The following is a 12,885-nucleotide window of genomic DNA, read 5'->3' as shown; positions in this document are numbered from 1 at the left end:
AAGTTCAAAGCCATCAGGTGCTCAATTTAGACAAAAGAGAAAAGAAGAGGAGGAGAAACGAGCAAAAGATGCAGGTAAGCAGATGTGTCATTGGATAATGGCAGGTCATGCTGAAACAATCAGAATCAGAATACTTTATTACTCCCTAAGGAAGTTATGTGGGTTACAGTTGCTCCAAAAAAAAGGGTAAAAATAGTAACAGACTAAACTCCAAAAAATACATTGGGTTACAGATTTTAATATTAATTAGTCATTGTCAATTGTTGATTTGTCCTGTTCTCATTGTATGACGAATTATGATGGCTGTTTGGTAGCCGTTTGCATGTAATGCATACCCTCTCTCTCTCTTCATATGCGTGTGTGTTTCTCTGGTGAAATTCAGTATGGTTCCGACAACAGTTTTATGTTCATGTACAATCCTTAATATGTTTTATGTATGTGTATGTGTGTGTGTGTGTGGGAGGGGCGGCGCCAGAGGGAGTGTTCGCCCGGGGCGCCAAACAGGCTAGGACCGCCACTGCTGGTGCAGGTGTGCCGCAGCGGTCAGTGGAAGAATCCGCGAGTTTCTCTGTGAATTTCCCATTACGTCGTAGCACACTCGGTGCTTGCTTGGAAGTTTAGGGTTTTTTTTTTCGCTGTAAAAAGAAGTTTTCTTCCCACGCACAACTGACGCTAATGTTTTTGTCACTTAATGGAATCAAACTTAAAGTAAGGTCAGTACTTCCACGCTTTAAACGCTGCACGTTCACACTCTCTCCCGCACTCAATATATGAGCCGGTTTTAGTAACGCAGTAACGCAGTGTTCCTACGGCAAAGTAACGGTAATCTAATTACCGTTTTTGCAATAGTAATCCCTTACTTTACTCGTTACTTGAAAAAAGTAATCGGATTACGCGTTACTGCCCATCTCTGCATAAGAAGTGCAAGGGGTGTGTTTGTGGTCAGATATGTGGGCGGGGTTTGTTGCAGCAACTCCACCCCAAATCACTACTACACATACTGTGGCAGTAAAAATGCAAGATGGCAGTTTTCTTCACATTAGTACAGAGGGAGGAAGTGGAGCCAGGCCATCCCTCTTTTATATAAACATAGGCAGAAATGCAGGACCCAAACCAAGCATCCAAAACGTTTTGGCTGTAGACAGTGACTGTTGTTTCTTGCTGACAACCTCCTCCATTCATAATCCATATATATTACCAACAATCTGAACCAAAATTTTCACATTTGGATTCATCACGGCATCAAACATTTTGACAAAGTTTTTTGTTGTTGTTGTGTTTACCTTAACCTTTTCACCCTATGTCTTTCCTTAAAAATGATTTCTTGACAACCACGCTCCCATCTGACTGTCCAGATGCATCTCTCAGGTGCTGTGTCAGGTCTTTGCTGGGTTTTCTTTCTGTTTTTAGGGATATAACTTTCAAATACTGTTAATCTGTTGTAGATAGATTTTAGACTTCTTGCTTCCTCTTTTCTTCTCCATTTGTTAAATATGTTTTAAAAAAGGGAATAAATAAATAAGCAATTAGCACACAAGTAATGTAATATGTATAAAATTCCCTACTCATGAGCTGTTAATCAGTGACATTACTGTGCTACTTCCTCTAGCCAGACAGACAGGAACTTGGAATAGACGACAAGAGCAGTGCAGATAAAGGAACATGCACCAGAGAGTGCAGCAGAGAAGGAGAGGGAGAGAGGATGTAGCCTAGCTCTAGCCAGAGCAGCATCACCCTGACTAACCGCTGAATCTCAGTAATGCAGCAGAATCAATGGCCCAACTAAAGAAAGGTAAGAATCAAAGGAATGCTGAATATCTCTGACTGTTTTCTGTGGCTGCAGTTGTAGGGCAGATTGCATGCGCATAGTCGAGACAGAAAAAGAGAAGAGACAACATAACAGATAGTTGTAAATCATATTATACCAAAAGGCTTTAGTATTGTCCTGTCCTTGTGACCCTGTACATTTTGTACCTGTGATGTATGAGTTTTTGCTACACTTGCAGTTTTCTTGCACCAGAGAGCAATTCCTATGTAAAACTACAGCAGCATCAGTGAGCTGTGTCATTGCATCTCGACAGTGTGATCTAACGCCGCAGTACCCACCCCCCACCTCCCCTACATGCTATGCTTCTCTCTGTCACTTCCCCTTTCTCTGTTCCACTAGTTTCTCTGAATGATTATTCTTCTAACTTAATCTTCTCAAGGTAAAACTTGTCAGATGCAGAGGGCTGGGTCACCAATAGATATAGTTCTGCTGTAAATAAATAATATATTACTTTGCTATGTATAGATGGAAAGGGCATCTATTCAATCTAGATGGGCAAACAGATGACAAAAGGGGAGGGGGTGATATATTTTACCATGAACCTATTTACTGTTTTTGCTATATTTGCTGATGAACAAGGTGTTTGTCACCTTCAGCGTCAGTCTTGCAATATAACCAGAAAAATCTCTTTCCAAAAGTTCTTGAAGAAAATAACTTTTCTTAAAACAATAAAAGAATAGGAGTCACATTGCTAAACAAAAGTGATCCAACCAAGCCCTGAAAAATTTGAGACAAAGTCTGATATGACCACCGGGGGTGGGAGTTGTTCACAGTGGATGAAAAAGCTTTTTGCAGATTGAATGGAAGTAACATTTTAACTAACCAGCTCTAACTTTTAATACCAATCTATTGCTGTTTTGCTTTTATTCTGTACATTTGAAACATTTTACAATTCCATGAGCAATTTAGAATCACCGGTCATCTAACATGCATGTCTATGGACTGTGGGAGGAAACTAGAATGGCTAAAGGAAACCTATTACGTACAACCTCCACACAGAGGCCATGTGTGGTCTGAACAAGAAACCAACTTGCAGTAATGTTACCAATGTTAACTGCAGTTCCACTGTGCAGCCATTGTGTACTTTAGGTGCCAAATAGTTGTGTTGTTCAAACCTAATCAAACCATGAAAATTAAAGTCAGAATTTCTTGCCTAAACCTTATAAAACAGCTACAGAGAATAAAAGTCTTGTAGTTATAAAATAGGTCTAAAAGATCTGAAATGATGTGACAGTTCAGATCCTGAGACTGACACAAAGTCAGAGCTCTATTAAGATAAGCATTTGTTTAACCTTAACTAATCATTACTTCATGAATTTCTTCACAAATAAAATTTTAACCATTGAAGAGGAAAAAAAATACTCAGTTCAATTCAATTTTATTTATACTCACCATATCACAACAACAGTCGCCTCAAGGTGCTTTATACAGTATCTTAAGTTAAGTTTGGGAACCATTGCCTTAGGCAGTATCATAAGGGATAGAACGCATTGTCACTGCTATGCAGACGACAACTTTATCTATTCATGAAGCCAGATAAAACACACCAATTAGTTAAACTGCAGGAATGTCTTAAAGACATAAAGACCTGGATGGCCTCTAACTTTCTGCTTCTTAATTCAGATAAAACTGAAGTTTTTGTACTCGGCCCAGAAAATCTTAGAAATATGGTATCTAACCAGATGCTTACTCTGAATGGCATTACCTTGGTCTCCAGTAACACTGTGGAGTCATTTTTGACTAGGATAAGTCCTTCAATGCACATATTAAACAAATATGTAGAACTGCTTTCTTCCATTTTGCATATTATCTCTAAAATTATGTCTTGATGCATGCTCAATCATCCAGGTAAGGAAATCCCCAAAATTGATTCTGTTCATCTGGACGTAGTGTTCAGTGAGAGAAACGTTTCGTCATTCATCCAAGTGACTTCCTCAGTGTCTGTTCACTGCAGGTTTCCCCAACCTTATAAACGGTACTGTTTATAGTCAAAGGAGCTTGCAAAGAAAAGCGTCTGGACTTCTTTAAGTTGCTTGAAGACGTTTCACCTCTCATCCGAGAAGCTTCTTCAGTTCTAAGGTGAAATGGTGGGGAGTCCCAGATTTAAACCTAGTGGGAGTATCCCCCCCCCCCCTTGTGGGGGGATACTTCCACTAGGTTTAAATCCCCCCCCCCCTTGTGGGGGGATACTCCCACTAGGTTTAAATCTGGGACTCCCCACCATTTCACCTTAGAACTGAAGAAGCTTCTCGGATGAGAGGTGAAACGTCTTCAAGCAACTTAAAGAAGTCCAGACGCTTTTCTTTGCAAGCTCCTTTGACTACAATGACCTGGATGACCGAGAACCTTCACAGACGGTACTGTTTATAAGGTCATTCAGCTCCTCAGGTAGGGAACCAGTCATCTCCACTGTGCTGTAGCTCTTCCCCTTGAAATGTGTTATGGTTTTTAGCCCACTCCACATGCGCCTGATGTTTGAGACAACGTCAACCACACTGATTCATTTGTGGATGTATCCAGTAAGCAGTTTGTGTGGTCATTTATGTTATTGTTGGCAGCAGTTTGAAAAACTTCCCAGTACATAGTGTGGAAGGAGTGATGCAGGACCATGTGTGATTAGTTGGTTCAGCATTGAACCCAATCATTTCATTGTCGCTGGTTGCTCGTGCTTCAGCCTCTGCCTATTGGCTGGTAGCAGCAGGACTGAGGAGTAATCTGATTTGCTGAAAGGTGGGCTTTATAGGCACATGTGAAAGGGGTCTAAAGGTGATCCAGGATGTTATAGCCACTGTAGAACCACTGTTGAAATCAGCCACATATCTCACTGATCTAAACTGCACTACTGTAAATGCTTTATAGGCAATCATTCTGTACAATACAATAATTATAGTTCTTCAACTGTTTATAACATATTTCATATTTCTGTATAGTTTCATATTTCATATCTCTGTATAGTTTTCATATTTATATCCTGTTCATAGCCTGTACATAGCTTGTACACTCAGTACAGCCTGTACATACTTATAGTTATAGCATATTCATAACATACCTTCATACCATGTACATTGTAACATACCCATAATAGACCCATTTTTGTAGTATATCTATATATCGATTTTATTGCTAATATATATTTTGTAATATATCTATTGCTAAAGCACTTTCTGGATGGATGCAAACTGCATATCGTTGCCTTGTACTTGTGACATGTGCAATGACAATAAAGTTGAATTCTATTCTAATTCATGTTGGAAAGCTTACATGGCAGAACTTTCTTCAGGCTGGCTTTGTCGCTTTGGGGTGTAGTACTTCTTGCCAGTGGTTGACATCATACAGCTTGGGCAGCACCCACACAGTGTCAGCGTAGGGGGAAAAAATATAAACAGCGGTACAGAACACATTTGATCATGAGGTGTTCAACATCAGGGGAGCACCTTGATGAAACACGCCATTGCTTGTTAGTCATTATAGACACGCCACCTCTCCTCCACTTACTCGACTCCTTTGTCCAGTCCTGACGATGAATGGAGAAGGAAGAATAGCCGATTCAGGGATTGAGGCATCCAACCATGCCTCTGTAAAAATAAAGACATTGCAGTCCATAATATGCTGTGGAAAGCAGTTCATCCATTTTTTTCCCAAAATTTGGATGTTAGCTAGAAGAATCTTGGAAAAAGGGGAAAAGTGTTGTCTGTTTCTCAGCCTGACCAGAACTCTGGCTCTTTTCTCCCTTTTCCTCCAGCGTTGTTTCTGCTCAGGTATCCAAGTTAAGCCACCAGTGTGGTCCCAGATTATGAATGTTGTAGGATGTCTAAAAGAGTCTGTCTGTCATAGTTGTTGCCAAAAAACTAGAAAATAGCACTTACAACACAAGAAGAATGCAAAATTGAGGAGGACACTGAGTGGTAGTAGTCATCCTCACTGGCATAATCTTAGTGAGGGTGAAGTCTTCTGACATGGCCCACCAGGAGGAAGCCGACCCAGGAGGTTAATTCTCTCGCTTGATCTGGGAATGCCTTGGTGTTCTCCCCGGATAAGCTATAGGAGGTGGCTGGGGAGAGGGAGGTCTAGGCTTCTATACTTAGGCTACCTCCCCGCGACCAGGCCCTGGAAGAAAATGGATGAATGAATGAATGAATGAATGAATGAATGGATGGATGGATGGATGGATGGATGAATGGATGGATGGATGGATGGATGGATGGATGAATGGATGGATGGATGGATGCATGTTTAAAAAAATATGACACACAAACACACACGCTCCTATAAGCCACTATGACTAGGTAAATTAAGCCAGCATCCAGTTACTTAGCTTGTTATTGGCAGTGATAAGATTGGTGTAATAAAACAGTTATATAAGCCATCCGGTGATATTAAAATCACTCCACTGATAATAAATGCCAATGGTGAAACAAGCTTGGGTCTGCATGTTCGATGTATCAGAGGAGTTTGGAGAAATTTAAAATATTTCCTCAATTATCTGTCAGTCTATCATTATAAAAAAGAGGAGAATTTTGATGTACAGCATATAATGCTTTTGAATAGAAGAACCTTTCCTTTTGATTTGTGATTATTTATATATTTATTGTATTCATGTTTTTTATTAAAGACAAACATTCAAATTGCTGGTAGAAAGGGCAAGAGAATCTTCGATCCCAGTAACTGGTCAGAAGTAAACAACAACAGAGTGTTTAATTTGGGAATTTTGCTTGTGCTTGGATAGCTCTTTTAAAGTGATGGGCAAGGGCAAGGAGTACAGAAATCTTGTTCATTTTATTGACTCATCATCTTCTGAATCTTAATAAGGCCAAAGACAAAGAAATGGTGATCAACTTCAGATGGAATGAGGAGGATGTATAAAGGCTATTATTAATTAAATAATTTTCCAAAAAGTTGCAAAATATTTTCCGAAAACCTTTGAATGAAAGTTGAACTTTAACCAAATATTAATTGTTTATATAGCAATAGCAAAAACATTCATAAACTTGAAATGTTGGAATTAGCATTACTATCCCAGAAAAAAACATTCTATGGACAGGCTCTATTTTCTGAGGAAGCTGAGGTCTTTCAACATGTGCCACAAAATTCTTCAGTTTATAGTGAAGAGGATGTTGTATTTTGATGTGGTCAGCTCGGGGAGCATCAGAGCCAGTGATACCTACAGATCAGGAAGGGCAATCACACTGAACATTTTTGATTGGCTGCAAACTGTGCACCTTTAAACTGTGTCAGAAAGGTCACTGAACATGTCATTATTATTGTTACTCATAGACAATCATGGCCATCCTACCAAAATGTACCAATGCTGCATTACTGAGTATACAGACTTTTAGTACATATACTGTAAGCTACATGTATAAAACCAAAGAATGTAAAAAGCGATTTATGTAGCTATGAATTTATTTCTTCTCAACATGATTTTTTGTCACATTAAATATCTTGATAAAATATAATGGTAAAATACTTCAAGTGAGGCATCTCAAAAACCTACATATACCATTTTCATGTAGAAAGTGGCATCCTGCTTTTAAAAAATATCCTTGACCGTAGATATATGGATTAATGAATTGAATAACTATATCCAATTAAGATGAGGCGAGTATAAATGGTGCTGCCACTCCTAGGTGTATAAGGGACACAGCAATAATAGATCATTATTATTATTTATTTTCATTATTATTTCTGTCTGGCTAGTTTGTCAGCTAAATACCTTTCTGTTTTATACTCAGTGAACATTTCTAGGACAAATTTCAGTGAAGTATTTTTCAAGCTTTAAGCTGAATGTGATAGCATAGACACAGATAAATACTGTAAAGAGTCTCAAACAAAGTGATGTATTTCCAAAACGTAATCACATCTATTATGATATGCATAAAAAAATAAATTCTAGTGGATTCCTACATGTGGTGAAATCTTGTGCTAAGTTTGCAACAATATTGTTCTTTTTCAAAGCTATATGTTGTATGTACTGAGGCCAGTATTAAACTCTGTTTCAGGCACCATGGCTGTTGGATTGAGGCCAGTGATTTTGCTGCTTTTGCTGCTCTGCTGTTGGCAACTTGCCTCAAGTAAAGAAGGAAAATCCACAAAGAAAGGAAAAAAAGGAAAGCAAGTTGTCTGTCCATCGTGAGTAACATACAGTTGTCATATATATATATATATATATATATATATATATATATATATATATATATATATTTGGTGTCACGGTTCGATATTTTTTCGATACAAAAAAAAATGTTCATGCCTTTTTAATTTGTCATTTATTAAAATTATAAATATATATTTTAACTCAAAAGTACAGTTTTTAAATTTAATGTTGCTGAAACAACAAAGTAATAAAAAAATAAATCTATCTGATCGAGAAATCACTCATCTTTGGAAAAGAGAGTTTATTACAGAGAAATGGCTCTTTCCAAAATAAAAGCTATACTATATGCTTCTTCTGAGCTATATTCTCAGCAGCATATTAAACATATCAGGTCCCCATAAGGAGAATCATGTGCTAACAGCTGTCTAAATTACTCTGTAAAGTTTGTAGCATGCATGCTTGTTGTTTTTGTCTGCTTCCACTTGTCTTTGCACTAGGATGATGTCGGAGTAAATGTGCAGTCATATTCGTTGTGTTCCCACTAGTGCTGTCAGCGTTAATCTGAAATGACGTTAACGCCACAACACAGCAAATCTCCGTTAACGAGCTACCGCGGATCGCCCCGTGGGTGGGGCTGGACGGCGTCAACACGTTAACAAGCTAACTGCGCTGCACTGGTTCCCACCAATGTAATTGAGCATTGCGTGGCACATAGTGATGGGTCGGTGGCGAACGAAATGGCTCTTAGAGCCGGGTCTTTGACGTGAACGACGCGAGCCGGCTCCTTATCGCGAGCCATGGTTTTTTTTTTCTTTCTCTCAACCTCTCTCTCGCACTTTTTTTCGCTTCACTCAGCATGCGAGCCTTGTGCTTTACGCTGGGAAGAGGGGGGAGGGGTGGTAGTTACACTCAGTAGCACAGGAACAGAGCAGGAGGGAGAGAGAGAGAGAAAGAGAGCCAGGGACAACAACATCACATTAGAAAGGTATAGTAATCATCCACAACTATTTTCAGTTGCAGATGATAAAGGATTCAGAATGTTTATTCATGCAGGCCCATATGACAGAGAATATGCATCTTCTTTTTGTTTTCATATTATAATTTATATTTAATTGTGTTGTGGTTTGCAGTGTTTTGTGTTGTTTCACTTTAAATTTGTAAAAGGAAAAAGCTGAAAATGTAAATAGTTAAAAGTTGAAATGTGAATAGTTGATTTTCGTATTATATGATTTATTTATTACATTTTATGTGGAGTGAATAAATAAAAGTATATTTACGGTGGCCCCTACAGACAAAGCACATACAAACTTCAAATCACGTACGAACTCTGAAGCACGTACAAACTCAGAAGCACATAAAAACTCAAAACACGTACAAAAGACAACAGAAGTGCTCCAGGATGTTAGGGGCAGTGTTGAGCTTTTGTTACCTAGTGGCTACACAAGCCAGCAAGTACCAACGACCGGATTTGGTGTGTGGTAATAACAGGTAAATGAACTTTTTTTTATTTTTTATTATTTGACTATATATGAATGCTTGTGTATAAATACACAAACAATACACATATGCTTTCATGCTTTCAATTGTGTAATTTAAGTCATCTAGGTAGCTCTGTTTTGGAAGTTTGGAAGTTCAGTTCATGATAGAAATGTGTTTTGGAGTTTTTTACGTGTTTTGTCTCTAGGGGCCACCGCATATATTTATATATAAACATATATAAATAAAATCACTTTTTTTTTACATTAGTAATTCCTTTTGTGCATAATTTTATATTATTGTTAATAATAAATTAATTAAAGCAACAAAACAACCTGAAGAGCCGGTTCGGAACCGAAAGATCCGGATCTTTTTAGTGAGCCGAACCGAAAGAGTCGGTTCTCTAAAAAGAGCCGGAAATCCCATCACTAGTGGCACATCCAACATACTGTTTTAGTTTTGTCCATGACACGCTTACCTTCAGGGTCATACGTCACATGAAAACCAAAATAGTTCCAAACACTAGATCTGAATGAGGGTGGGGGAGGTTCAATTTGCCATGTTGCAACAAGAGCTTAACTTCTGTCTCGCTAGCTTGCCCTGCGCTCAGTGAATCTGCGTTCGACTACTCCGCCTAGGCTGCACTATCGAGCGCAGATCCACTGAGCGCTCAACACAGACAGCATCGTCAGAAGAAAAGTTGATAAAATAAATTCAAAATTTTGTATTGTTCGATACATATGCGTACCGAACCGAAAGCACTGTATCGAACGGTTCAATATCGATACGAGTATTGTTGCACCCCAATACATATATATATATATATATATATATACACACACACATATACATACATGCATATATATATATATATACATATATATATATATATATAATACACACAAGCCAAAGCAGATGCTCATTGGAGGTCTTATGATTATTGGGTTTTTCTCTGTATGTATTATTGTAGCATCTACCTTACTATATAAGGCACCTCGAGCTGACTGTTGTTGTGATTTCATGCTCTATAAATAAAATTGAATTGAATTGAAGTGAATTGAACTGAGTGAGTAGATCTGAGCAGATTTACAACATTAGTAAATTGCTGCGGTACTTTGTGCGAGACATATGATAAGAGAAACATTTAAATAAAAATAAAAAGTGCTAAGCAGATTGATATATACATGAATGCAGGTGATGATCAGTGCAAAAATGGAACAGGTACAGAGTAGTGATGTGCGGATCGATCCTGAAATATCGATTCCTCCGATACCAGTCATTTATGTTCTAGAATCGATTCTCACATTAAAATATCGATATTTTTAGTAATTTAGGGTTAATTTGTAGTTTACCATTAACAGCAACACAGTGGAAAGAAACTATAACATTCGGATTGTCTACATTCAAAGGAACTACTTCCTCTTCCGCCTTTCATAGTCATGTGCGAAATACGGCTGTATAAATGTCTCGCAGCCCCTTGGCGCGCGCACTCACAACAATGGCTGAGCGTAATTGTGCGGACGTATTTTACTCCACAAACAGCTGAGACATGGTTTGCGATACATGTGGCAAAAAAGTGCTCCAAGAGTGAGGTGTTGTGGCTATACTTTCCCAACCTTGAGACCTCAGAATTAGGGAGACATTCAAAAGGGCTGTTGGGGGGGTGATAAATACATTTTACAGGGTTTATTTATCGGATAAAATACGTTAAATGTCACCGTTATTATTAGCCGGCCCGGAAACAGTGGGGGTGTCCAAATTCAGAGGCTGCTTCCACCTGAGGACCCGCCCTTCGCGGTCTAAAGAAAGCCGGGTAGTACGTCATGAGTTCCCTCGGTGGAGTGAAACTCAGCCGTCTGCTCCTCGCTATCTAAAATATAACCGGGCGCTGCCGTAAACTCTCGACCGTCTCACACTTTCTTTAATTAGTTTTCTGTTTGATGTTTATTCAGCTGTGTGAAAACCCCGGAGGAACCCACCCGAGGGATTAATAAAGTTAAATTTAATTTGATCTAATCTAATAACTTTAATCTCAGCCAAACCGATTTACTCACGAACAAATAAAACACTGAAAAAGCCAAACAATAACATTTTTAGGTCATCAAAGTGACTTATATATCATGTTTAACCTGAGTAGCGAAAGGCCGCGGGGGTTTGAAGACGATGTGTCGGTCGGCTCAGATATTTGAAGTTTACACAGCTACATTCTCACCTGAAAACATGTTAAAAGTTGTTTTTTTTTTGCGACCCAGAAAGAGAAATAAGAGTAATATTAAAACTAAGTAGCTGCCGCCATTGTTGGAAACTGGAATTGGCTCGGCCGCGCTATGAATTCTGTGATATGGTTTTTCAATTTTGTTGTCCAGGTGGAAATTCGGGAGAATGGTGGCTCTGGGATTCTCCCGGAAAAATCGGGAGGGTTGGCATGTATGGTTGTGGCAACATCACTAACCTTGTCAAACACCTCAGAGTAAATCATATCACAGAATATGAGGCGCGTATGTTGAGACGAACTGAAGAGGAGGAGAGGGACAGGTGCTGCTAGGGCGAGACAGACCTCTCTCATGGAGTCTTTTAGTGCTGCAGGCAGGCAAGGTGTTCAAATAGCGCACAACTTCAGTTTTTTTTATTTCTATATGATGAACTCTGCATTATTAAGTGATAAGAACAAGTAATCTGATGTCCTGTAATCATTATGACGCTATAATTTGAGATACAATAAATAAAATACGTTTTTTTGTATAAAGTATCGGTATCGAATCAGTATCGTCGATACCACCCTGAAAATTACTTGGTATTGGATCGGAAAGGAAATCAGTGGTATCGCACATCACTAGTACAGAGAACACAATACAGGGTCATGTGTTTGAGCAAGTGGTGGGAACAGTCTTATGGTTATTGTTCATGAGTCCAACAGCAGAGGGGAAGAGACTGTTCTTATGGCAGGCAGGAGTTGGACCCAAAATGCAGGCACTCAGGCACGAGGTTTAAACACAAAGAACTCAGGGTACACAGGGTTTAAATACACTGGGAAGTAACGAGGGGAATGAGACACAGAAGGAGGGCACAGCTGGGAGAAATCAGGACTGACGAGACAAGCAAAGCAGGACGCATTCACATAAGACACGGACCATCAAAGTAAAACGGAAGTATCACACAGAGACGCGAACTTGACACGGTGGAGACAGCAACTAAGAAACACAGAGACATAAACCATAAGGCAGAGGACTCTAAGAACTGAAAGACACAGAGGGAAACTCAAACATGCAGACACAGACTTACACAGAACAGAGCGGACACAGAGAAACATGAAGGGCAAGGGATCGAAACTAGAAACCATAGAATAACTCACACAAGTACAATAATACAAAAATCACAAAGAACTAAACATGCTGGGTCAGGAGACCCAGGACCCTGACAGCCTCAGGACATACATCCTCTGCTGGGCCTTCTTTATGACGGAGGGAATGGTGGGCTCCCACTTGAG

The 12,885-nt window shown here is 39.1% G+C and overlaps 1 protein-coding gene across 3 annotated transcripts in view; it reads left to right on the top strand.

Annotated features, from left to right (window-relative positions):
• The first annotated feature begins 1,521 nt into the window (after positions 1-1,521).
• The window catches only part of LOC146386236 (glycine receptor subunit beta-like), a 59,692-nt gene continuing 48,328 nt past the window's right edge, over positions 1,522-12,885 (top strand). Inside the window, exons 1-2 of one of the 3 annotated variants that reach the window (XM_084932332.1) lie at positions 1,522-1,792; positions 7,828-7,957. In XM_084932332.1, coding sequence (XP_084788458.1) covers positions 1,774-1,792; positions 7,828-7,957 — 149 coding nt within the window. In that variant the 5' untranslated portion in view covers positions 1,522-1,773. The remainder of the gene's footprint in view (positions 1,793-7,827; positions 7,958-12,885) is intronic. The other 2 variants (XM_084932330.1, XM_084932331.1) reach the window with 2 other exon arrangements.

Source organism: Perissodus microlepis, chromosome 6 (genome assembly GCF_051167445.1).
Source record: "Perissodus microlepis isolate ML-2025 ecotype Zambia chromosome 6, ASM5116744v1, whole genome shotgun sequence".
NCBI classification, from domain to species: domain Eukaryota; kingdom Metazoa; phylum Chordata; class Actinopteri; order Cichliformes; family Cichlidae; genus Perissodus; species Perissodus microlepis.
The sequence above is the reverse complement of the archived record's forward strand: the minus strand, read 5'-3'. Positions and strand labels throughout refer to the sequence as shown.